Source organism: Rana temporaria, chromosome 3 (genome assembly GCF_905171775.1).
Source record: "Rana temporaria chromosome 3, aRanTem1.1, whole genome shotgun sequence".
NCBI lineage: Eukaryota > Metazoa > Chordata > Amphibia > Anura > Ranidae > Rana > Rana temporaria.
Window position 1 is genome coordinate 356183084 of NC_053491.1, and position 26186 is coordinate 356209269.

The following is a 26186-nucleotide window of genomic DNA, read 5'->3' on the forward strand; positions in this document are numbered from 1 at the left end:
CCTATGTGCGGTCTCCTTCCTTTTATGTTGACACTGACTGGGCTGTGACATGCTATGAGGACGCTATTCGCTATTATATGCTACTGCACCCCATCGTGGATTTCCTAAAGGGATCGTGACCTGGTGTATGTTTGGCCATTATCCGGCGTTCTGGAAGTATCCTGCAATAATTTGAATAACGCTGTTATCAAATTACCCTGTGGTAAGCCTCAGTCCATATGGTGGCGGGTCACAACTGTCAATCATCTCCACACTGGGTGCTGTCTGGGTCGGAATTTCAGTTTATGGACTTTGTTATTGGATTTTTTAAATAACTTGTTCACCATTTTGTTCACGATTTATGCACTTTTATAGTGCACATTTTTTTTGCGTCTCACTTATAGAAGACACAAAGGACTTCACTGTTTATATTAATTTATTATTGGTTGGCGCAATTTTTCTTCCTTTTTATATTTGTTTTGTGTTAGTTCACGCTATTGCAGCCTTCCCATTTATTCACTTAATTTATATTAGATTAGCGCAATTTTTTCTTTTCCTGATTCTTCACTTACTATTATTGCTGCTTATCATATTCTAAAATATGGATATTTTCGATTTCCGGGCCAAGAATATGGTCAAATTGGATGGTGTTTTTGAGGTATATAAAGAGGATGAGGGTGACCTTGGAGGTATCTTTACGAGATTAAAAAACCTCTTAATATCTGAAAATCACACCAAATGGGATATTGCCTATTTAGAGACCTATATTAAGCTACAGATGGTCCCACGTAGCCTCCGATGGGATGTAGCACCCCAAAAGGGTGATATAGACCTTGAGGAGTGGTATAAATATTTTAATCAAGCTGGGGTATCATTCCTCAAATTTTTGGTTTCCAAAAAGACTAGCAAATTATTAAAATTGGATGAGGAGGTCAAGGTGATCAAGGAGAAACTTGGTCCCCTTGCCACCAATGACGAGTATAAAGAAAAATCTCTTGCTCTTCTTAAAGTCCTTGAGAAAGAGGATAAAGAACAGAGGGTTAAAAAAAAGAAAAAATATAATAGGGACCTTGGGGACTATCAAAGTGAGATAGTCTTCAATTGGCAGAAAAAACTCTTGGAGGAGGCGGCCAGATCCAATTCCAATGAGATGGACACCTCGGCCCCACAGGTTGTTGGGGGTACTGTGGGTTTTTCACAAATTTCCCACAATGCTCAAAAGAAAATTCTCAGCAACACCAGAGGAAGGGGTGGTTCCCTATACCAATCTCCTAGAAGGACCCCAAATGTCCCAAGAGGCAGTATTGCTCAACAGCATCAAAGCCGCCCTATGATGCCTCCTGGTCCACCCCTCAATCAGGGACCGGGTCCGGTTTATCAGGGTCCCCAGTTTAGATCAAGAGGGCCTAACTCTCGTGGTAGAGGTTGGAGTCACAATCCTCTAAGAGGTAGAGGGTCCTATACTGGCCATATAGATAATTGGAGATCAAACCAAACGGCTGATTGGGGTCCACACTCCCCGTCTACTTACCAATCATTTGGCGCATCAGGATGGGACTATAGTGTCCCAATCCAAAATTCCTTTTTTCCACTTAGGGATGGAGAGGGTCCTGATGAGTATTGGGGTTACGAACCCAACCCTCTCCCGATGCAACATTCTAATACCAACTATTATAACAGTTCAGCTAACCCCCCGATACCTCGACCTTCTAATGATCAAGGAAGTTGGGGTTTTCACAAACCCCAACAAGGCAAAAAAAGACAGGGAGAAAGAGGAGAGGAACCAGAGGGGGGAGGCGAACTAGAGCCGCCAAAGCGGTCAAAAATTTAAAGAAAGGACAGGGGATTTTTAATTTAAGTTCGAAGGTCTTGAGCGAATCAGAACAGCTCATTTTAGACCAAGGGCTTAAATTTGCACCCCCAAAGGGTCTGGATAAATTCCATACGTATATGGATATCCATAAGTTTGTTCGAAAATTAAGCATTAAGAGGTACATGGCTACTAACACCTTTTCCAATCCAGTTGTGTCTGACATTTATACCCACTCAGGTCTGTCCAATGCATCCCTATTCAACCCCCCAGGGAATTTGGCACCCTCTCTTAAAGTCTTTCGTGACGTTTTATTGAGAGACTTAGACTTGATGGAAATTAAAAAAGCACGCCTGAGCAAATCAATGCAAGAGGGTTTAGATCTACTCTGCCATAATAAAGAATTGGTAGTCAGACCTGCGGATAAGGGTGGGGGGATTGTAGTTTTGGACAGATCTGATTATTTGAGGGAGATGAACAATATTTTGGGTGATTCTAACACTTACTCAATAATACAGTCAGATCCTAAAAATAAATACAAAAAAGAATTGGAAGCTATAGTGGCCAAGGGGTTTTATGAAGGTATTTTATCTCCTAAAGAGAGGTTATACATGATCCCATTGGCACCACGGACGCCAACAATTTATTATCTGCCCAAACTTCATAAGGACCCTGTCTGCCCCCCGGGGCGTCCCATTGTCAGTGGCATCGACTCTGTGACGTCCCGGGTAGGTAGATATGTGGACTTCTTTTTACAGCCACTAGTTAAGAGGATACCATCATATGTAAAAGACTCCAGGCACATTATTAATCTTTTGGCTAGTCTCACTCCTCGAAATGGTATGTGGTTAGTCACGATTGATGTGACATCTCTGTACAGCATCATTCCCCATGCCTTGGGTTTTGATGCTGTCTGTTTTTATTTAATACGCGATTCGGGCCTCCCTGCCAAACAGGTAGAGTTCATTATGTCACTCTTAAAGTTCGCCACCTCCTCGAACTATTTCTGGTTCGAGGGGAAGTTCTATAAACAAGAAACGGGCGTGGCCATGGGGGCCAAATATGCCCCCAGCTTGGCCAATTTGTTTATGGCCAAGTGGGAGGAGGATGTCATCTATAGTAATAATATACCGGAGCTCATGTTATGGGCTAGGTATATTGATGACATCCTCCTCCTATGGGATGGTACCCTAGACAGATTGGAGAGATTCATGTCAGATCTGAATCTTAACCAGAGGGGGATCCAACTAAAGTTTGAAGCTAGCCAATTTGAGGTCCACTATTTGGACCTCAAAGTTAGCATTAAGAACAACGAGTTTGGGACTTCAACATTCTTTAAAGCGACGGATCGCAACTCTTTTATCCCTTTAAATAGTTGCCATCATAGTCAGTGGCTAAAATCGGTTCCAAAGAGCCAGTACCTTAGGCTCCGTAGGAACTGTTCTGACCCTTTGGAGTTTTCTGAGCAGGCCAAGGTACTGACCGGTCGCTTTTTAGAGAAGGGTTACAACGTAGAGTCCTTATATGAGACCTTAGAGACCGTTCGCCATATCCCCAGAGAGGATCTTTTGGTAGAACGACCCCAAGTTGTAGGAGACCAATTTCAGGGTTGTGCTCCCTTTATTACTAATTATTCTATCCAGCACGGGAGCATTAAACAACTTTTGAATAAACATTGGCATTTGGCAAGGAATGACCCCATTCTTAAGGGGCTTTTGCCTGAGAAACCAAAGGTCGTTTTTAGAGGTGCACCAAGCTTACGCAATCAGGTTGCACCAAATATTTTAAATCCCCCTCAGAATGGTTTTAATACATTTTTTAACCAATTAACGGGTTTTTATCAATGCAGAAGGTGTAGAGTTTGTTCCCTGAATTCATGTAGGAGTAGGCGTACGATTAGGTTTGAATCAACTGTTACAAGGAAGGAGCACCCAATAAAGCCCTTTATTACTTGCGAAACCACAGGAGTTGTGTATCTGATCCAGTGTCCATGCGGCCTACAATATGTGGGCCGTACTAAGCGACCTTTGCGTGTTCGGTTAAACGAACACATTACCAACATCCTCAATGGTTACGATAAACATTCGGTGTCAAAGCACTATCTCCTTAAACATAACAGAGATCCATCAAATACACTCTTTTTAGGCATCGACAAATTTAAACCTAATTGGAGGGGGAGTGCTCTAGTTAGAGAAATTTCCAAGCTAGAAATGGCCTGGATACACCGGCTCAAGTGCTATACGCCTCATGGCCTAAATATAGACACAGACATAAATGCGTTTATAAATAATGCTTGATGTCACCATGACAATTTTATGTCTATATTGTTGTATAAAATGATTCTGTATAGTGGTTTTATTTATTGTAAAAAATAATTTTTAGCCTCATTTTGACTTCACCAGGATGGGACCAATTTTCTATTTTCTATATTTTATAAATTTTTTTAATCTTTATTTTTTACATTTTTTATATAATTTTTATATTTTCATATTTTTCATTTTTACACCAATGATTGGTTCACTATTTATATTCACTTATGTGACGGTATCGGTATGATATCCCCGTCAACGTTCCCTTCTTCCCATAAAAGAAATCACAGCAGCACCCATACATGAGCCAAGGCTTAATGCTGGTATAACACAGAGTTTTAATCGTAAGAAACCAGAGTTTATATGTGGTTACAACTGTTACAATGACAAATCTCCGCCCCCCCTCACACAGTGGGGGGTCTTCAATACAGCTCCTTTGAAATAAAGATATTTCTTTGAACTAGTCAGTATCTAGCCGGTTCGGCACCGCATATAGAGAGATAATTATCACAAGGAAGCAATCAGCATAATTAACACAAACCACTTATCTAATCACAGTAACCAGTAAACACAGGGCTAGAACAATTAACATTTGAAACAGGGCTAGCTGCAGAAGAGTAATTACAATTAACAGCCTTAAACAAGCAGGGAGGATTAAACTGAAGCATATAGGTAAAAAGTCCATCACAACTTATATTTACACTATTAATATTATGCCAATTTGGATATGGGGGTTGGTTTAATCATGATCCAAAGGTTTTGAATATATACTTTTTATATGAATATTAATTTATTCATATAATTTCTAATCCCTCTTGGGGTTTCCTATTTACGTTTAATTTTTCTTTAGAATGTCACTATTTTTGTTTGTAGCATCCTGATCTATATATGTGTGAGATATTGCTCACTCTGACATAAGTATCTATAGGTTGGCAATTCCAGTCCTGACCACGAGAGGGACTGACTATATTTATTTAGGATGGATTTTTAATTTATGCACGTTTTGTATTATATTCACTTATATGCACAAAACACCAATTCTTACATTTTTAATACTGTCTCCTTTTTTATTAAAGGGATAGCTCCCTGTCTTTAGCCTTATTTACACACATAAATATTTATATTTTTTATATTTATATATTTTTTATCTAGTAAGGGCACTTAAGGTCCCGCACACAGTAAAATATCCAGTTTTCCCATTTTCAAAATGGTGATTTGGCTATTTCCGGTTCCTGGCAGTCAAAGCGAGGCCTGGGTATATTAAGCGGTGGTTCACTGCAGAGCCCATTCCCATTGAGAACGTCATATTGTGACGAAACGCGTCTGGGACGGAGTGCAGTGACGTCACCGCGTACAGGAAGGGCTCCTGTTAGATGCCGGCCGGCAAATGTCTATTCGCTCTCTATTTACATTCGTCTGTAAGTAGTTTTAAATCTTTTTTAATTAAAACCTGTTAGTGCATACTACCCTATGTGCGGTCTCCTTCCTTTTATGTTGACACTGACTGGGCTGTGACATGCTATGAGGACGCTATTCGCTATTATATGCTACTGCACCCCATCGTGGATTTCCTAAAGGGATCGTGACCTGGTGTATGTTTGGCCATTATCCGGCGTTCTGGAAGTATCCTGCAATAATTTGAATAACGCTGTTATCAAATTACCCTGTGGTAAGCCTCAGTCCATATGGTGGCGGGTCACAACTGTCAATCATCTCCACACTGGGTGCTGTCTGGGTCGGAATTTCAGTTTATGGACTTTGTTATTGGATTTTTTAAATAACTTGTTCACCATTTTGTTCACGATTTATGCACTTTTATAGTGCACATTTTTTTTGTGTCTCACTTATAGAAGACACAAAGGACTTGATGGAATTATATTTGATGGTGAAACTTTATATTAGATATTCGGTGCACATCAGAATAGGACATGGATGTCACAACAGCCCAATGAATGGACGCACGTCAAAAATAATTTGTGTCAGTGGGCATCCAAATAAAAACAATGAAAGTGCCTAGATGGACTACATATTTAATGGTGAAACTTAATATTAAATATTCAGTGCACACCAGAATTAGACATGGACGTCACAAAGGCCCAATAGAGGGACGCATGTCGAAACCGGGGGGCACTGAAATCTGTGGCTTTTGAGATAACCTTTACAAAAAAAGGAGAAACGGAGGAGAAACATGACACTTAGGAGCTGACGCCCGGTTGATGAAACAGTTGACATCCCAGTCAACGTTCATGCCGTGGGGCGTGTAGCTCCTAAGTTCATGTATCCAAAAAGTCTCTAAGCGGGAGACCCCCCTCACACAGGAGTCACCCCGCCAATGAGGCACAAATTTATCGATAACTTGGAAAGAGGTACCCCTAGGATCTTTCGCATGGCATTCCAAGTAGTGTCTGGAGACTGTGTGCTTGGGGCAGCCCTTCCTAATCTTACCTGCTACATATGTGCATTTTTATTTAATGGTTTTATGATGTATACTTGTATGACATGTTTTGCATATGTAAAATACGCATCAGCTTATGCCATGCATTACCATGATTGTTTAACTTCCTGTCTCCTCCCTCCCTGGGGAGGAGCTTTGGATTATTTGGTACATATAAATTTAGCAGTGTGGGGGTACAGATACATGCCCCTGTTGATGGCTTAGAGCCGAAACGCGTCGGGTAACATGCTTAGTACCCCATACTGCCTTTTATAACTATTCACGTGATTTTATTGTTTAATTTTTTTACAAATAAAGCCTTCACGTTTTTTTTTTGACCTGCACCATTGGAGCATTTTTTTTCCTTTCCACACATGCTGTGTTGATCCATGAGTCATCGGCCCTGTCCATTTGGGTTTCTGTTCCTGAGAGAGGTATCTGAAAAGATCGGTTCCATCGTTCCAGTTGGAGAGACCATCCCACAGATCCATCCGTACAGAGCCCAGGGTCCGCTGTGACCACCATGCTGTATCCGACTTGATGTTAGTACTAACATGCAAGTCCACCTTAGCTGGTAAGAGTATCCACCCTCTTTATATGATTTTCTGAAGATTGCTACAGACAAGCCATGACTGCTACTTTCTTTATCTGAACCAGCATTACGTTTGAAGTGTTTTATCCTTCCACTGGGAAGCATACCCATGAACTGTTTCCATTTGTTCATTGAACTTTTCATTGTTCATTGCACCTGGTCGGTGTTTCCATTCACCTGTTAGGTTATACACACATGGACTCATTACAAGCATTGCCCCCATGCTGAGTGAATTCCCATTCACATTCCTCACAGTCCTCTGTTGTTCTCACTTCCAATGATATGTGATTTTGGCAACATTTTTCCACTCAATATCAACTTTAGCGCTGCACTTATTGTTTTCTGTTTATACTTGACTTTGTTTGTTTGTGTGCTGGCTGCTACATGGTCTAAATTTCTCTAACTAGCGCAATTTTTTTCCCCACATTTTTTCACTGTATACCTCCACTATGGCAGCCCAGAGAGACTGTAGTGGAGAGAGAATGTATCGCTCATTGCCCCCCCCCCCCCCCAGAGAAGGGACAACCCAAACTATGACTACATTTACAAATCTTCTCAAAGTAGATGTATAGAAAGCATAGTGGCTTATTGGTTAGCACTTATGCCCAGCAGTGTGCATGAGAGCTGAGCTTCTCCCGGGGGTTTTAATTGGCTGTGATTGACAGTAGCTGTCTCGACCATTGAGAGAGCAGGGGGCTCTGTGTGTCTTATGGATGTATAGAGCGGGGCTCAGGAGCGAGCATGCACCAATGCCCCCACAGCAAGCGGCTTGCTATTGGAGCCAGGAGTGATTGGCGGGGGACCCGAAAAGAAGAGGATAGGGGCTGCTCTGTCCAAAACCACTGCACAGCGTAGGGAAGTAGAACATGTTTATTAAAAAAAAAATTGAGAACTTTTAATTTAATTTTGCTAAATGACTGTAGCATAAACAATAACAATTTTTTTCCCATAAAATACTGTTTTCAACAATCCTTCTTTGCATCTTGGTGCTGCTAATCATCTCCTGTAGTCATGTCCTGTCTACATGCTTCTTCCAGTGTAGACTGCACATCAAGACTTGTGTTGGCACAACCACTTGTAGTGTCCACCAGCGGTGCATGTGACAGGTTAACACAGGCGTACAACTGGGAAAGAGTTGCCGTTCATAACAAGTACCTTTTTTAAGGGGCCATTTTAGCAAGATCACCAAGGCAGGCCATAGATTATGCAATGTTCTTTCCTGCAACCACTGGCTGCAACTGTGGAGCCATAGTGTTCTCTGGGGGGGGGGGGGGGGGGGGGATCGGGACAGCACAATTACTTCTAGTGGCTGGCAATAATCACTTGTTAAATATCTGACATGCTGGCTGTACCCAAGTCAATCAGCCTGCCCATAGATGGATAGAGTCACGGCTGGGCCGAGATCTAATGCATTTATGGCTGGCCTAAAGTGGAGGTTTACCCGAAAAGTTAATTTTTAACATTAGATTGATGCTCATTTTGTCTAGGGGAATCGGGTAGTTTTTTTTAAATCAAAGCAGTACTTACCGTTTTAGAGAGCGATCTTCTCCGCCGCTTCCGGGTATGGGCTGCGAGACTGGGCGTTCCTATTTGATTGACAGGCTTCCGACAGGCTTCCGACGGTCGCATACATCGCGTCACGATTTTCCGAAAGTAGCCGAACGTCGGTGCGCAGGCGCCGTATAGAGCCACTCGTGACGCGATGTATGCGACCGTCGGAAGCCTGTCAATCAAATAGGAATGCCCAGTCCCGAAGACCATACCCGGAAGCGGCGGAGAAGATCGCTCTCTAAAACGGTAAGTACTGCTTCGATTTTAAAAAAAGTACCCGATTCCCCTTGACAAAATGAGCATCAATCTAAGGTTAAAACATTTTTTTCAGTGAACTCCCGCTTTAAGAATTCTTTTAATGAAAGCTGGAGGACAAACTTTTGAAATTTAAATTCACAATCAGGTTTATGAGATTTTTAATTCTAGAAACTTGTATAATGCTCCAAAAATTGCTTATGCAGAGTAACTGCAAATCTTAGATTTGCATTCTATAGAAGAAAACAAGAGGTAGTAAAAAGAAATGCATGCTTTTATTCTGACAAGTGAGCAAGAACAATTCATAAAACAAACTCATGCCTTTTTATTAAATAAAGCATTTTAACATAATTTCCAGCATTTTTCCGGTCTGCCGCCTCAGCACGTTTCAACTAACCATCCATAATTGGGATTTAAAGTATGTTTGTTTACCCAAGATGTATAGTTTAGTTTGAGGTGGATATTGGTTTGATCACCAGCAGGTTTCATGTAACATTGGGGACACCAATGAGAAAACCGTCATAAGTTCCCTGCTGCAGTCTTGCTCAGACAACATATGTAAATAAGGCCCTGTCTACTGCTTAATTCTGCATATATTATATATGACTCTACAATGCCCTTTACAGTGGTGACTGCCATACGTGTTATCTGGGATGAATAGGAGGTGATGACGAACTGTCTTGCCAAAATTATAAGGTGTTTTTTAAATCTGGACTTTACATTTGTGTAATTTGAGCCATTTTCCTGACCAAATTGTCTATCCAGAGTGTATGTGTGATTTAAAAAACAAAAAAATACATTTATATATAATATATATATATTTAACACTTTTATTCCTATAACAAGGAATATAAACATCCCTTGTAATATAAATAAGTATGACTGGTCCTCTTTATGGAGCGATTTGAGGTCTTTTTGACCCCATATCTCTTCATTTTCTTTTAAAAGCGACAGATAAAAAAAAAAAAAAATTTGATCAAAAAAAGGTTTACTTCCACCCTGGACCAGAAGTCACTCCGGTCCTCCGAGGCCATGGAGGCGATCAAAGCCAATCTAGTCTTATCAATCCTGTGACCAGCCGGCCACACCATCAGATCGTTTCTTGAGCGAGGCGGTGGAAACGCTAAGCTTTTTTAACCTCCTTAGCGATATTCCCGAGTGTGGCTCGGGGGGGGGGGGTAATTTTCATTACCAAAAGCGGTAACCCCGAGCCCCACACGGGATCACATCGCAGGATCCATGTACAGGTTACTTACCTTGTCCCCTGGATCCTGCGATGTCTCCCCGCTGTGTTTGTGAGCCGTGTGTCCCCCACTCGATTCACTGTGCTGAGCTCCGTTCCCTGCGAGCGTTGCGACGCACGGGGACGGAGCTCGGCACCAAATTAAAAGAATTTAAAACACAATATACATACAGTACATTGTAATCTTACAAATGACATTACTGTATTAAATAATTACACATCCCCTTTGTCCCCAGTGTTCTGCATACAGTTGTATATTATAAATACCGTTCTTTCTGCCTGGAAACTGGAGATTGTCCATAGCAACCAAAAAGTGTCCCTTTACGTCAAAAGTGCTTTTAGAGCAGCTAGAAAACAGCGATAATAAAATAGAATCACTTGCAGAATTGAGCGATAGCGATTTGTGGGGAAATTCATCATCAAACTCTAAAAGTAATGACAGCAACAATTCTGCAACTGAGCAAATTTCAGTGTTTTTGATTTGATTACATTATTGAATATTTTTTATTATTCTTTGTTATAATTATTTAAAGTTATATATTATATTATAATTTATGATTTCGTGTTTCAAACTTTATCATACATGGGATGTCTACTAGACTCTTGTTTGGACAGATTTAAGTGAGTTGTTCCTAAGAATTGCAGGCCTAAAACGTCAAATTTTCATGCAAAACATTGTACCGCTTTCAGCATCAAAAATCTGACATAATCAAACCGCCAGGGAGGTTAAGAGCTTCACAGAATGACTGGCTGGGTTATTTTTTCTTGGCTATTAGAGTTCGTCTTCCATTTAAGAATTGTATTTTCTAGTACACATGGAATGCGCCTAGGAAGAAATTTAGCAGTAGCTGTCATTTTGATATTTGTTTGTTAGGAAACCAAACTTTGATATAGATAGATATATAAATTATTATGTCTATTATATATATATATATATATATATATATATAATTTTTTTTTTTTTTTTTGCTGCATCCATTTTTGTTGGGCAATCTAAGGCAAAAGTTTGATGCTCTCTTCAATGAAGGTGAAATCAATTGTTTCATCCAAAGCTATCATTTAGCAAATTAACTTGTATGGTCCGCTGTGCTACATGTACTCTGAGCAAAGCTGCATTGATGGATGACAGAACCTACATAATGATCACCTATGGTATCCTTTAAAGTGCATTTGAACTTTTACAGCCACATTACGATAACACAAACGTTATATATTATATTTGTTACACAATCCCATTAAGGTAACCATTAATTCTTAAATATTTTAAGTGCTTACTTGGGTTTACAATCCTTCCATGTTCCCCTGCTTTGTGATTTTTTTTTTTTTTTTGGGGGGATGTAAGACCCCTTTCACACTGGGGTGCTTTTCAGGCATTTTAGTGCAAATAATAGCGCCTGTATATCACCTCTCAAGCCACCCCAGTGTGAAAGCCCGAGTGCTTTCACACTGGGGCGGTGCGCTTGCAGGATGGGGAAAAAAGTCCTGAAAGCAGCATCTTTGGGACGGTGCATACACTGCCCATGCCCATTGAAATGAATGGCCAGCGCTGCCGAAGCAGGTTCTATTAGCCCTTTCTTCGGCCACTGGGAGGGGTTAAAAGCGCCCCACTAGTGGCTGAAAAGCCCCACTGAAGACTAGCGGCACTTTACCGCTAGCACCCGCACTGCCCCAGTGTGAAAGGAAAGGTAATGTTTATCCTGTCTGTACTGTGTTTGTAGTTCTTCGTTATCAGTTGTAAACTAGATTTTAACATTGTCTGTCCTAACAAAGTAAAACATTTAGAAACCACACTTCTGTGTTGTAATGAGCTATAGGTATTTCTATGTGGAGAAAGACTGCCCAGAAATTCTTAAAATGAGCCATGACACCACCTCCTTAGAGACATCTCAAAAAAGTAAGGAGTGTGTATAGGTGTATGTGTACGTTAGATCTATCTAAAAGTCCACTAGAAGACTAAAACCTTTTGCACTGCATTTACATTATATGCAATCAAAATTGCTTATACCTTGCCACACAGATGATGAAGGTATAATATGACTTTATACAAGCTAAAGCTATAGTGCTGTTTAAATACTAATTTCACAGATATTCTGTTTAGTCAGTCAAGAAAACCTCACATTGCTTCAAAACAACAAAGGTGAGTTATCAAGTAGAACAGTGGTTCTCAACCTCAGTCCTCAAGTACCCACAACAGGCCATGTTTGCCGGGTTTCCCTTATCTTGCACAGGTGCTTTAAATCAAAATCAATGTCTTGGTATTTTGGACAGCTATTTTATCTAAGAGAAATTCCCAAAACACGGCCTGTTGGGGGTACTTGAAGACTGAAGTTGAGAACCACTAAAGTAATTATGCACATAGCAAACTTACAGTTCTGTATTGTTAAATTGAGCTTAGGGTTCCATAGCAATACACCCTCGGAGGGCAGGTATAGGGCACCCTGCACTCACACAATGTCCCCAGTCTTTTGGGTTAAACAGTGTTTTCTAGTGGAAAGGAAATACCCTATGGGGCAGTGTGTCAAATTATTTTAGCCAAAGCATTAAGGCTATAGGGACCAACTACTTCTAGAACTGCCATGGAATGATGTCTAGGGTATAGGGTGAGCAGGTACAACCTTTTGCCTTACCTGTGTTACAACACTCCAGCCCTATTAGGTGATAGAGGGGCAAGCCTAAGACTACGCAAAAGGTGACCATCTGTTGCCCGGTGCATTGAAAAGGGGGGCCAAATCATATCGTGTTAGTATGTGGTACCTTCTGCAATTTACTATCTGTGTAATATTTTGAAGACTTTAGCTTAAAACTAAGCAATATATCAAGTGTCTTCATATTCTGCATGCACAACCTGACATACTCAGATGGCCGAATCTATGTCGGCTATATAAAAGATGGCACAAATGTATAATGCAAAGCTTACCCTAATGATATGTACTATGTATGTAACTAATAAGGCATGTTTCTAAATGTAATGCATTAAAATTAGGTAATTGTGCCATGCATTTGCATATGCTAAAGACAATGATTTTAAAATGGATCTAAACCCTAACCGGATGACCAATATTTTGCACTGTGTATAAAAGTGATTATAAAGGTTTATTTCTTATAACCAATGTTATACTTTCAATGGCACTGAACCGCCTCTTTTGGGCTGCTCCTCCTTTTCTCAGCCATATGCCACCATATAAAGCCATTTCCTATGGTGGCACATGTGTGGGCTCCATCACTGTGTGCGTCTATTGACATGCACAGTTTGGCTCAGCTCTGCCCCGTCACTGGAGATCATAGACAGCAGCAGGAGCCAATGGCTTTTGCTGTTTTTAATATGTCCATGGGACGAAGTGCTGTACATAAACAAAAACAACCTTTTTTGCCTTTATGCAGTGAATGCATTAGGATTGGAAAAAAAACCTGTAGCCTTTACATCTCAATAGTGCTTCTTTCCTTCAGCCACCCACTGTCTTCATATGCATTCGCTCTAACAGCTGCACATCATTACTATAGACCAGCTTTGTCATAGTTGCAATGGTGGACCATGCCTGAGCAATGTGTTCACATGACCACTTGTAGGTTCTGCCAGGAGAGCATGTGACAGGGTGACAACACAGATGGTAGACCATAGTTTACCCCATAACAGGAAGTGCTTGAAGGACCTCAATAACAGGATCACCAGGTTTTACTTTCTACCGATTTAAATACTGGAAACAACTTATGAAATTAAATTGACTGGTTAAAGTTTATATGAGATTTAAGTGACCAAGTTTAAATCTACTTTAAAGTTTTTAGTGGTTCTTAATTACATTCATGTGTGAATGAAAGATGAGACATTTTGTAAGGACTACAAAAGGTGCTTTAAAGCTGCAAAGTATAAAGTGTCAGCGCTGCACACCCATCCCTCACACAGTCCTATTGGCCAGTGAGGCAGCCTATCATAATGATGGACCAATACTAAATTGTCTGGGAGATGGTAAGCTTCAAGCAGGAAGTACTGAAGCTTTGCCCATCAGTTCAACCTGGTATTCATGGGTAGCAACAGGGCGTGGAGGCTAACAGCAATTTTTTGAACGAAAAAATAAATAAATAAAAAGATTTTATATCCCCCATCTACACACGCTGTGGGTGGGGAATCCTCCCACTGTGTGATTGTATTATGACAACGGCGAAACTTCCCTGCTGTCAGAATACATAGGTCACGGCAGCAGGCGAGAGAACATTTTTCAGCTGGGCAATCAGTAGACTGACTTTTGGACACCCACAGTGCTCATACATGGGTCAAAATTCAGCTACTTCCTGCTGAACCAGCTAAATTTTGATCCATTTACAGGTAGCTTAAGTTTATTGTGCCAGGAGTAGGGCTTTAAATTGCTGTTGGTCAATATTTCTGGCTGTGACCCCATTGGAAATTTTCCCTTGCATCCTGTCCTTATGCTGCAAGATTGAATAATTGGCACTGGATCAGGAAGGCACAGACAGTAATAAAAAAAACAGTGACCCAGATAAACTATTGAATGTACTAAAAATTTGGTGCAAGAAACACAGATTTTATGAATGCACCAAATAGTTCCAGTTGAGAGTTTTAAACGAACAATGAAAAAAAAAAAGAAAATCGCATTGGGCATGTCTTCCAATAAAATATAAGGATCTGCACCAAATTTTCCAAGAATTAATTTGCAGATGAAGGCGTGCAGTAAGGCACCAAGAGGATGATGGCGCAAGGCATGAGATGCGAGAATCACTTTGCATTCCTCTGCAACCACCATTTATAATTTAGCTGGCTCGTTGTCAGAAGTTCAAACCTTTCCCCTCTCTACTAAAAACATGTTTTTTTTTTGTATCCCCTTTGGGGAAATTTCTAGTCACTTCCTGTCCTGGCAAGACGTGAGAATATTTTCCCCAGCAGGGACATGAACGGCAATACAAAGTTGACAGACTCTTTTTACCAACACAAAATTCTTCGCTGAAAGTCCACCGGATATTGATTGTTTTTGTATGGTTGTACTTTAACTGTTTTGTGGTCAGGGCATTCTCTTTCTTCAGACAATCAATGTTTAATATGGTGGATACAGTTCGACCTTGACTGCTGATCCTGATGTTTACTTGTATTTGCCGTTGTACTCTTATTTTAAATTTCAATAAAAACATTGAAATATAAAATAATTATTGGGTGCTTTAATTTTTGTTTGTAAAAACTAGTATCGCTTGAAAATGTTTCAATTTTTAGTTTAACATGGGTGAATAGCGTCCTAAGTTTATTTATTTAAATATTCACAGTAATAGGTGAATCACACCATTGGATTTTATTTAAAATATTCACAGCTTGCAGAAACACCCATCTTCCATCACCCCTACAATAACTATTTTTGTTTATTATAAACCATTTATAAATGTAATGGACAGTAGTTTGGTGAAAAGGTAACAGAAAAAAAAAGTATATACCTTATTTTTACTTCTTAAAGACAAAATGTTCTGACTTATCAAGAGTATAAATAGATATCAAAAACAAAAGTAAAAAAAAAACACAGGAGATTGTGTTAGTCTGAATCGGAGTCCTCTGGCTCGGGCACCCGTGTACCATGTATAACTTCTTCCATTGGTGCCATCGTCCCATCTGCTCTCACGCCCATTGGTTTAATAATATCTTCCCTGGAAGACAAAAAATAAAAAATCTTTTCAGCTTTCAGAATGTGTTAGGCACTCAGACAGGGACAGCATACAAATATTTTCCCTTTTTATTAATCCGAGCTCCATGTTTAACAAATAAAGTTGACCCTTTTAAAGGGCCAAAAAAATCTAAAGAATAGATGCAACTCGTTCTCTGTTGCTGTCTGCCAATTAAAGGGAAAGCACCGAAGTCTGCATTTAATGAGTCCTGAACAAGGACGCAAGACTGCTGCGTTGTGTATACAAGTTCGCTTTTGTCTGTCTGATTTTATTCCAGTATTAAAAAAAAAAAAAAAAAAAACTGAATTGCCAGAGACACTCAGCACCAGTTCAGCAAATGGCTCCTATTCAGTTAGACAACGGTGCGTTTTTATTTCATTAGCAAAAAGAAAATAATGTAGGTGCACATCCTCTAGTGGTGCTTGAGACCTGCTCAATTCACTAAGAATTAGTCAACCTTCTTTCTGTAGCTTTTTGTCCGTGACAGTTTAATTACAGAGCTGGCAATCATTTTAATCCTTTTAAAGCCTCCAACGGCCCTCCATCATCAATCCAATTATATCTAGCCCCCAAGCCACTACCTCATTTGGTAGTCCTTAATTATTGATTTAAAGCTAATAAACGAGCACATTAAATTAATTTTCAACGTTATCGAGCTATAAGAGTGCCAGCCCTGAATCGGTAAAGCTGTGTACAACTTGGATGCGCCGAGTGCATTTGCTTGCATTGAAGGGGACTATGTCCAATGTGTTCAGCCACGGAATGTCTTTGGATCTCTGTTAGGCAGCACTGATGTATACTGTGACAGCAACCATCCTTTTAATGCTTTCCATGAAGGCATGGGTTTTATTTTTTTGTAGGGAGCAGTTTTAAATTGTTTTTCATAAATTTTATATATATATATATATATATATATATATATATATATATATATATATATATATATATATATATTTATTTATTTATTACACACACACACACACACACACACACACACGAACAATAAATTAGCTAAAGAATACAAAATGTCAGTAATTGCCAGGCCAACCTTTGCTTTTCTTCACATACAACACATGAGGGTTGATTTTCTAAAACCAGAGGCCCAGATTCACAAAGGAGATACGACGGAGTATCTCAGATACTCCGTTTTATCTCTCAGAGTATCTATGCGACTGATTCATAGAATCAGTTACGCATAGATAGCCCTTAGATCCGACAGGTGTAATTGTTTTACACTGTCGGATCTTAGGATGCAGTACCGCGGCCGCCGCTGGGGGGAGTTTGCGTTGTAAACCAGCGTCGGGTATGCAAATTAGTAGTTACGGCGATCCACTACGGTTTTTCGCGTTCGCTACGTCGCTGCTAGTCTAGTTTCCCGTCGCAAAGTTAGTCGTCGTTTTTGCTGCCCTAACTTTACACAGCACACGTATGTGCTGTATAAAGTATGGCCATCGTTCCCGCGTCGAAATTTGAAATTTTTTTGTCCTTGCGTAAGACGTCCGGGAATACGAAAGTACGCTACGCACGTCGCCGTTCGAAAAAATGAAGTCACTTCACGCAAAGCACGGCAGGAATTTCAAAACGGAGCATGCGCAGTAGGTCCGGCGCAGGAGCGCACCTAATTTAAATGGCACACGCCCCTTTGAATTACGCGGGCTTACGCCAGAGGCCACCAGCGTAAGTTTTCATGCAAGTGCTTTGAGAATCAGGCACTGGCGGTGTAACGTATCTACGATACGTTACGCCGCCGCGATTCTACGTGAATCTGGGCCAGAGAGTGCAAAATCTGGTGTAGCTGTTCATGGAAGCCAATCCGCTTCTAACTTCAGCTTGTTCAATTAAGCTTTGACAATGGAAGCTGATTGGTTTCTGAACAGAGCTGCACCAGATTTTGCGCAGTTCAGTTTTAGTAAATCAACCCCAATTTGTCACCCTTAGACCCCTTTCACACTGAGGACGTTTTGCAGACGCTATAGCGTTAAAAATAGCGCCTGCAATCCGCCCTAAAACAGCTGCTCTATTGTGTCCAGCGTGAAAGCCCCAAGGCTTTCACACTGGAGCGGTGCGCTAGCAGGGGGTCAGGAAAAGTCCTGCCAGCAGCTTCTTTTGGAGCGCATTAGCAGCGGTGAACTCACCGCTGCTAATGCAGTCCTGCCCATTGAAATGAGCAGCGATGCCATAGCGCCAGCGCATTGCGGGTGGTTTTAATTTTTTCGTGGCTGAAATGCTCCACAAATCCGACGGTAAAATAGCAGCGGTTTACCACCAACGCTATGGGCGGCACCAGTGTGAAAGGGGTCTTATGTGCCACAAATGAATTTCACCCTACTTAGCAAATGCAACAATTTTTTTCTTCAAGCATCTGTTGCTTCTGAAAGCTGAAAAATAAGCTATAATTATATATCAGACAGGAGGCTCATATCTTATGCATTATCTTTCTTTATTAATGCCCATAGCAGAAATACAACTTTTTCAGTAATTTCAAGTAGAAAAACGTTTAACTGAAAGAAAAAGAAAAAACTACAACACCCAGCAGCCCTCAGGCTGGGTCTGCCAATCATGAGGCAGGACAGCCGGCATATAAGGGGCTGCCTCCTTAGACCCTTCCTCTTTCTTTCTGCTCATGGCAGAGCATACAAGATAAGTATTTCATATAACTTTATTCTTGGATTGTATATATATATATATATATATTGTCCCTAATACCGAATATGGTGTCAGGTAACTTTGTTGAAGGATGTTTAATATATGGTGGAATATTGGGGGTTTTCCCTTGTATTCCCCCGATTTTCCGTTTTTACATCTGTCTCCCTGATACCGGATATCCCGATGTCAGGTAGTTTTGTTGGAAATTTTGGTAGTTTTATTTGGAATGTTGTGGAATATGGGGGGTTCCCCCTGTTATTCCCCGATTTTTACACTTTTATGTCTGTTTTCCCTGACACCGCACGGTGTCAGGTAGTTATGTTTGAGCCTTATTTGAAATCTTTCACTTGGATTTCTTTCACTTTTAGTCATCCTGAAATCGTTCACTTTGATTCTTTTACTTTACTCATCCTGACTTGGGCTTCCCCCTTTCCTGGCGCCGGAGCGCTGCGGCGACCTCCGTGCGGGGTCCGTGCTGTTCCCTCGCTCCCTGAGCGGGCGCCATCTCTGGGCAGCTGTCCCCCCCCCTCCTCCTTCCTCCCCGCGCTCGGTCGGTGGGCGGAGTCTCCGTCGCGGCCGCTCCTCTCCCCTCTCGCCGTCTATGCCTCTCTCGATCCGGGTGACACTTCGGCGTTCCCCCCTCCTATCTCTGAGCAGGACGGGAAAGAGCGGATCTCCTCGACCGCTCTGTCCCTCACATCCACGGCTCAGCGGGGACTCCAGAGGCCGTAGTCTCGCGAGACTTCGCCTCTGGAGTTAATCTCGTCAGGCTCTCCTCCCACCGCAAGCTGTCAGCGGTGTTGGAGGTAGGAACCTGCGATCGTTCCTTTCCATTAATTAATTAAATAATAAATTAAATAAATAAATTAAATGAATTTAAATAAATAAATAAATAAATTAAATAAATAACTTCATGACGACGCCAACCCTGTGTCCCAGGGTGAAACATTATTGGACTCTCGTGGAGAGCCATTTTTCGATCAGGGGGCGATTACCCATCCACACTCCGGTGACTGGGCACCCCAATATATCGAATACTGGATCCGGAGATCGGTCGGTAGAGCTAACCGAAACATGTTGTCCATTACCAAATAAGGTTGTGCACACTCCCGAGGTGGACCCATACTCTTGAGGTATCTCACCAAGCACGGGAAGTATTCCTAGGGGAATAGAGAGGACCTTTTAAGACCACACAGGACAGGGTCTTAGATCTTTGGACCTAGCACCAAACCCTACGCCTTAGTGTACAGCCGGTTGACCTAGCCCAACTTAGGGTCTGGGCCCAACGGGCAGTTTTGCCTCCTGGAATGCGCGTACACTTCGTGTTCGACAGAACGCCTCCGCTCAGTCCTAAGGAAACTTGACCCCAACGGTCCCACCTAGCCGAATCAGAACACGGATCGGCCGCCGTAGACATGTTAGTCGGGATCACCAGACATGGACCTGGTCCCCCATCCCATTCGGGTTTTCTAACCTGTACACCGTCCTAATAGACAACGAGTTGCAAGACCTTGGACCAAACAAGCGTTCATTCTCCTGGTCAGGGAAAGTGGGACGGTTATCGTCCAGTGTTAACTTGTGAAATCTCACCAAATTGCGGCACCCTGCGGAACAGGGGCGAGGTGGATCTTCTACTTGTACAACCTACTCTTAATGGCTCGTTATCCTCGCCTGACGAACAAACACGCCTCCTTCGGCTGCCCATGACCAATTAGGCACCATCTGCAAAGGAGCAGGTTTAGCTCAGGGCTAGGGTGCCTGCCCTGCATGCATTGATTCTGGGTTCAAGCCCAGGATAGTCTGCAATGTCACGGACCAGGGCTCAGCGTGACCGCATCTCCACTGTTAGATCGTGTCAGTATCGTGCTGGGCAAGCAACGGGTGTCTTTACGCGGACTGGCTCGCTTAGTCGGCCTGTTATCGGCATCAATCCAGGCCATTTTCCAGCCCCTCTTCTCTATCGAGCCCCCCAGAGACTCGAGGCTCTACACCTTCGCTAGGGGTTTTCGCTATGCAGACAAAGTCGCTTTGGACGCAGAAGCCATAGTGGAACTACGGTGGTGTTTACGTCATGCCGTCGAACGGAACGGCGAGTCCGTCGTCAATTCTACACCGGATTTCGTCATAGGGTCGGATGCCAGCCGCCTCGGCTGGGGTACTAGGTGCAGCCCCTCGTCCACAAGAGGGACGCGGTCCGCAGAGGAATCTCTGCTGCACATCATCACTAGAATCCCGGCGGCTTTCTTGCCACCAGGAGTCTACTGCCACACACATCAACCTGCTGTGTGTTCTTGCAGATAGACAACGTAACCACAGTCCAGTACGTTGATTGCTTTGGGGACCCCAGATCCAGTCCTAGCGGTTCTGGCAAAAGACTTCGGGCCTTTCTGCCTGGAACGCAGCATCGTTCCGGTTGCGGAATATAGCCCAGGCTATTCCAATATGGTGGCAGATTGGAATTCTCGTTACCTGGCCGATTCCAGGGATTGCCGACTGCACCGACCAGTGTTCCTGGCCCTCACTCACCTAAGGGATCCTTCTCTATGGACCCGTTCACCTCTCGCCTCATCCATCAGCTCCCGCACTTTTACAACCGGGAGCCGGATCCGGAGGCGCACACTGTGGACGCCCTCGGCCAACCTGGTCACTGGGGACACACTACGCGTTTCTCCCCGTTCCCGATGACCCTCTGGGTCCTCCTCCTCGTAGCAAACCTGAGAGCATCAGTCGTGCGGCTCACTCCGCGGTGGCCGACACAACCATGGTTTTTTCCCCTCCTTCTGGAGATGACTGTGGATCTCCCCAGGTTGCTTCCTCACTCCCCTCATCTCTGGGTTTCTCGGTGTGATCAACGACAGGTTGATCCCGTTCAGGCGCATGGGTCTGTAGTGGCCAACTGTTGGGCGGACTTTTGATTCCGGGAGGCCCTTTAGCTCCCTTAACGTCTATCGCTCTGCGATCTCAGCCTACCGCTCCCTTGTAGACTTGCCCGGTGGGTAAACATCCGTCGGTGTGCCGACTTGGTAGGCGTTAGGTTTGAAACGCCCATCTCGCCCAAGTATCAACACTCTTGGATGTGACCAAGGCCCTGACCATGTCCTCGGACTGGGTGGGACAATGGCACTCTCTTTGAGGTTACTGCCTTTCAACTTGCTGTCCTCTCGTATCTGATTCCGCCTAACGTGTGTCAGGCGTCCGGACGTTGGACGTTTCCAGGCGTCAGTTCTCGCCTCAGAATCAGGTTTTCCGGAGTTCTTGGGACAAAGACGGGACTTCAAGCGGTTTTCTACCCGCTCTTCTCCGCGCATCCACGCCTGTGGGTGTCCCGCTGCCTACAGACTTGCGAGTCCTTGTCGGCCCGTTGCGATCTTCGCAATTCTCTCTACTCCTCGTTTTCCTACGTTAAACCTCATTTTCTGGTTTCCTCGACTACGCTAGCCAGAGGGGTACGGTCGATCATGGGAATGACAGGGTTTGACATAACCCTGGTTGGTGCCCACTCCTCCTGAGGGGCGGTGGCTATTAAGGTCGTCACCTCGGTAGGCTCCCTCTAGGACCTTCTGCTAGCGGCGGACTGGTCGTCCCGACCACCTTCCACCAATTCTGCTTTAGACCGGAGGAACACATATCTATGTCAGTTTTGTAGTTTATTTTTACTGTTATCTTTAATATATACATTGTTGTAGCTTTGAACTTGCATAAGATATGAGCCTCCTGTCTGATATATAATTCGAGATTTTCCTAGTTTGTGACGGAAAATATTAATTATATGAAGACAGGAGGCGAGTATCTTCCCTCCCAACCCAACCCTATCACGATGTTGTCTCTCTCGTTCTAGGTCATTGCATCACGCATCCTACAGGTCGGAGGCTGATACGCCCCTGGACTTCGTTTTTCTATATCACCGTCGGGATTGCGGTTCCCATTTCGATCCATGGGTTTTTGTGCACCACAGACCGGAAGTGGAGGTTCCTACTGCGTTCCCGGATCCGGAGCATGGATGCCGTCGACTGAATCCTGTCCGGAAGTTCCAGTTTGCCAGGCTCCCGGTGTTTCGAACTGTTTTTTCTATTCCAGGTTTCCTGCCGATTCGCCTCAAGAAAGAGGAAGGGTCTAAGGAGGCAGCCCCTTATATGCCGGCTGTCCTGCCTCATGATTGGCAGACCCAGCCTGAGGGCTGCTGGGTGTTGTAGTTTTTTCTTTTTCTTTCAGTTAAACGTTTTTCTACTTGAAATTACTGAAAAAGTTGTATTTCTGCTATGGGCATTAATAAAGAAAGATAATGCATAAGATACTCGCCTCCTGTCTTCATATAATTAATATTTTCCGTCACAAACTAGGAAAATCTCGAATTGTTTGGGTCAAATCAGTTTTGGTGAATGCTTATGCTTTTATGCTTTTAAAAAAGATGATTTTTTTTTTGTACAATAGAGGAAAACAAGGGTCAAAATTACATTACTTCTCACAGGCTCTTCAGGTCTTTAGACCATTGTGTTATGCAGCTCATAGGACAATAGCAACAAATCTGTAAGGACAGCACCGTAATAACCCCTCCCACTCTCTGCAGCCTCTGTTTTTTTTTTTTTTTATATATATACACAAGCGATAGGATTGGATCATAGGAGGGGGAGACCTGTCTAATGTACTGTACAGTATGATTTTACAGGTAACAGGCTTTTTAGACCATTGGGACTAGAATGTGACCTGACTGGGAAAAGGTATGGAATCCTATCATTTTAAACTGTAGGCTCGAATGATGAAAGTGGCAGGATTCCTTCTGCAGGGACCTTCAGGCATGACAGAGTGAAACTAAGGGGTTGATTTACTAAATCTGGAGAGTGCAAAATCCGGGGCAGCTCTGCATTTTTTTTGTCAAAGCTTAATTGAACAAGCTGAACTTAGAAGCTGATTGGCAACCATGCACCAGATTGTGCACACACTGTAGTTTTAGTAAATAAAACCCCCCAAGTGTCTAAAACTGTAGTGGAAAAATAGAAACACGTCAAGACAGTGGAGAGAAATCTCCCTAGTGAAAAGAGGAGGGTAGACAAAGGGATATGTTCAAAGGGAGGTTTTTGCAAAGTCAATAGAACCAGGCCAAGATCCAATCGAACCACTGGAAAATGCACACATGGAACAATGTGACACCCTGTATGAATGCTTTTACCAGAGAATGAAAGGAAAGCGGTCTTTGGAAAAGAATATCTTAAAGTGGAGGTTCCATCAAAAAAACAATTTTGCTTTAAACTGTAGCTTACGACTAAAAAAGAAAAAAAAAAAATTTTTTTTTTTACTCATCTGGAATTGCCTGTTGCTATGTGGTCCCACAAAATCTGCCTTTGAAACCACCTAGGATTCTGACATCATCTCCCTCTAATGCTCCTGGGAAATGTGTGTCATCATTTCCCAGAATGCAGTGCGCTATCCAATTATCACTCCAAATCCAAGACTTCCAGGAAGTAAGTGCTTGTGGGCTTCACAATGCCCACAAGCAAAATGACAACGGTGTAGATATAGTTTTATAAACTATCTTTTTTGAATATCTATGCGGATCGGCAGCGGATTGTAAAATAGTAAGTGACCAGATTTATATTATAAAAACGCAGGATGTAATTGTGGTTGGAACTCAGCTTTAAGAAAAAATGTATATAGCGCTATCCTTAAAATTAGAATTCCAGCTTTACTATGACCTTAAATAGTTAAAAAAAACGATTTGCTTTATATAACTATGTGGCTACTGCATCATACTGTTGTAGCACTGGTTACATAGACTAAGCAGCACTGAGTTCTGGTAGCAGTAGGGGCTATTCCCTAGTTTTCTTCATTATGCCTATACTAGTATGAAAAAACTACAGTAAAACCTTGGTTTGAGAGTAACTTGGTTTGAGAGCGTTTTGCAAGACAAGCAAAATGTTTTAATACATTTTGCCTTGATATAAGAGCAGTTTCATGTCACAACTGAGTATAAAAAAAGGAGGGAGGAGCCTCTAAGTGTAGCAATGTGGTTACATTTAATGAAGGTACAACATTTAGCAACTTATTGCTACACTTAGAGGTGCCTCTCTTCTCTACCCTGTAAAAAAAATGCTTTGATATACAAGTGCTTTTGGATTACAAGCATGTTTCTGGAACAAATTATGCTCGAAAACCAAGGGCCAAATCCTCAAAAGAGATACGACGGAGTAACTGCTGTTACTCCGTCGTATCCCTGGTCCTAACTATGGAACTGATCCACAGAATCAGTTTTCCATAGTTAGGGAGAAGATCCGACATGTGTAATTGAATTACACTGCCGGATCTTAGGATGCAGTACCGCATCCGCCGCTGGGGGCATTTTGTGTCGAAATGCCGCCTCGGGTATGCAAATTAGCACTTACGGAGATCCACGAAGCTTTTCTGCTTCGTTTTTTCTCCGTAAGTATTAAGTTGCATACGCAAAATTAGGGCTGCTTTTACATGGTGTAAAGTTAGTACACCATGTAAAAGCAGACCCTTCTGTCTAGCGACACGTTTTTTTTTCCGAATTTGAATTTATTTTTTTGCGCCGTATCTTTTTTTTTTCCCCCGACGCAACTTTATTGACCCGTCGCAATCCACAAAGCCCGGCGTAACGTAATTTCGTGCTATGCACGTCGGGAAAATGACGTCACGAGCATGCGCAGTATGGCCGGCGCGGGAGCGCGCCTCATTTAAATGGGAATCGCCCCCATGAAATGAGGAACGCCTTTCGCCGGCGGAATTTAAGTTACACGGCCAGAAATTTCTAGGTAAGTGCTTTGTGGATCGGGCACTTAGGTAGAAATTTTAAGGCAGTGTAACTTAAATTAGAATTTCGCCATTACGCCGGGTCTTTGTGGATTTGGCCCCAAGGTTTTACTGTACACAACATTTCTTTAATGGATGTATAATTGTTATAATTTGTGTAAAGTGCAAGTATGTTAACAATGACTGGCCCTTGGCCCACAGCCAAAGTGCCCCTGACCAGTCAGTCCTCCCCTGGTTATATGGCACTACCTTCAGGTAAATGCCTCCTGGAAAAAGCTTTCCTAGGTGTGTCCCCATATAACCCACTCCGTGAGGCGCTGGATTTTTTTTCTTTAGGTGATTGAAACCTTCTTTTGTTGGAGAAGAACTGGGGTTATATGGGGACACAAAGGGCTGAACCCAGAAAAGGTTTTACCAATGTTGATTTACCTAAAGGAGTGGCATAAATCAACTATTGTGTCCTGTATGGTACACCAAGATATAGAATTTACCGTTCTCTCAAAATTTCCTATAAAAAAAAAAAAGAAAATGTCAGTTGTGTGTGGTGCATTAGAAAAATAAATGTAATTTAGGGTTTAGATGTACTTGAAATGGGAGAGCGAGAGAGATGGGACTGTTGCTATACCAGAACAGTTGTTGACAACAAGTGGGCCATTTTAAGTGTAGGATTTCTAGATTACAAAGGATCTAGTTAGGGTTTTGTGCTACCAATCTTTTAATGACATTTGGAATACTACGGTGGAAGCCTTCGCTCCAATTATCCTGGCCTATGTTGTCTGATATATTCAATAAAGCAGATTGTATATAAGAAACCAACTGCCAGCCAGCTCATTAAAAACACATAATTACCAGCTAATTGTTGGGCAATGCTGCTCCTACCGTCTATGCTCCCTTTTGTAGCCGCTGACCAAAGAAAATCACATCACAGACAGCCAACAGAAAGT

The 26186-nt window shown here is 42.4% G+C and overlaps 1 protein-coding gene across 1 annotated transcript in view; it reads right to left on the bottom strand.

Annotated features, from left to right (window-relative positions):
• Positions 1 to 15441: 15441 nt before the first annotated feature.
• RIC8B (RIC8 guanine nucleotide exchange factor B) overlaps positions 15442 to 26186 on the bottom strand; it is a 70933-nt gene continuing 60188 nt past the window's right edge. Inside the window, exon 10 of the mRNA XM_040345211.1 lies at positions 15442 to 15813. Coding sequence (XP_040201145.1) covers positions 15702 to 15813 — 112 coding nt within the window. The 3' untranslated portion in view covers positions 15442 to 15701. The remainder of the gene's footprint in view (positions 15814 to 26186) is intronic.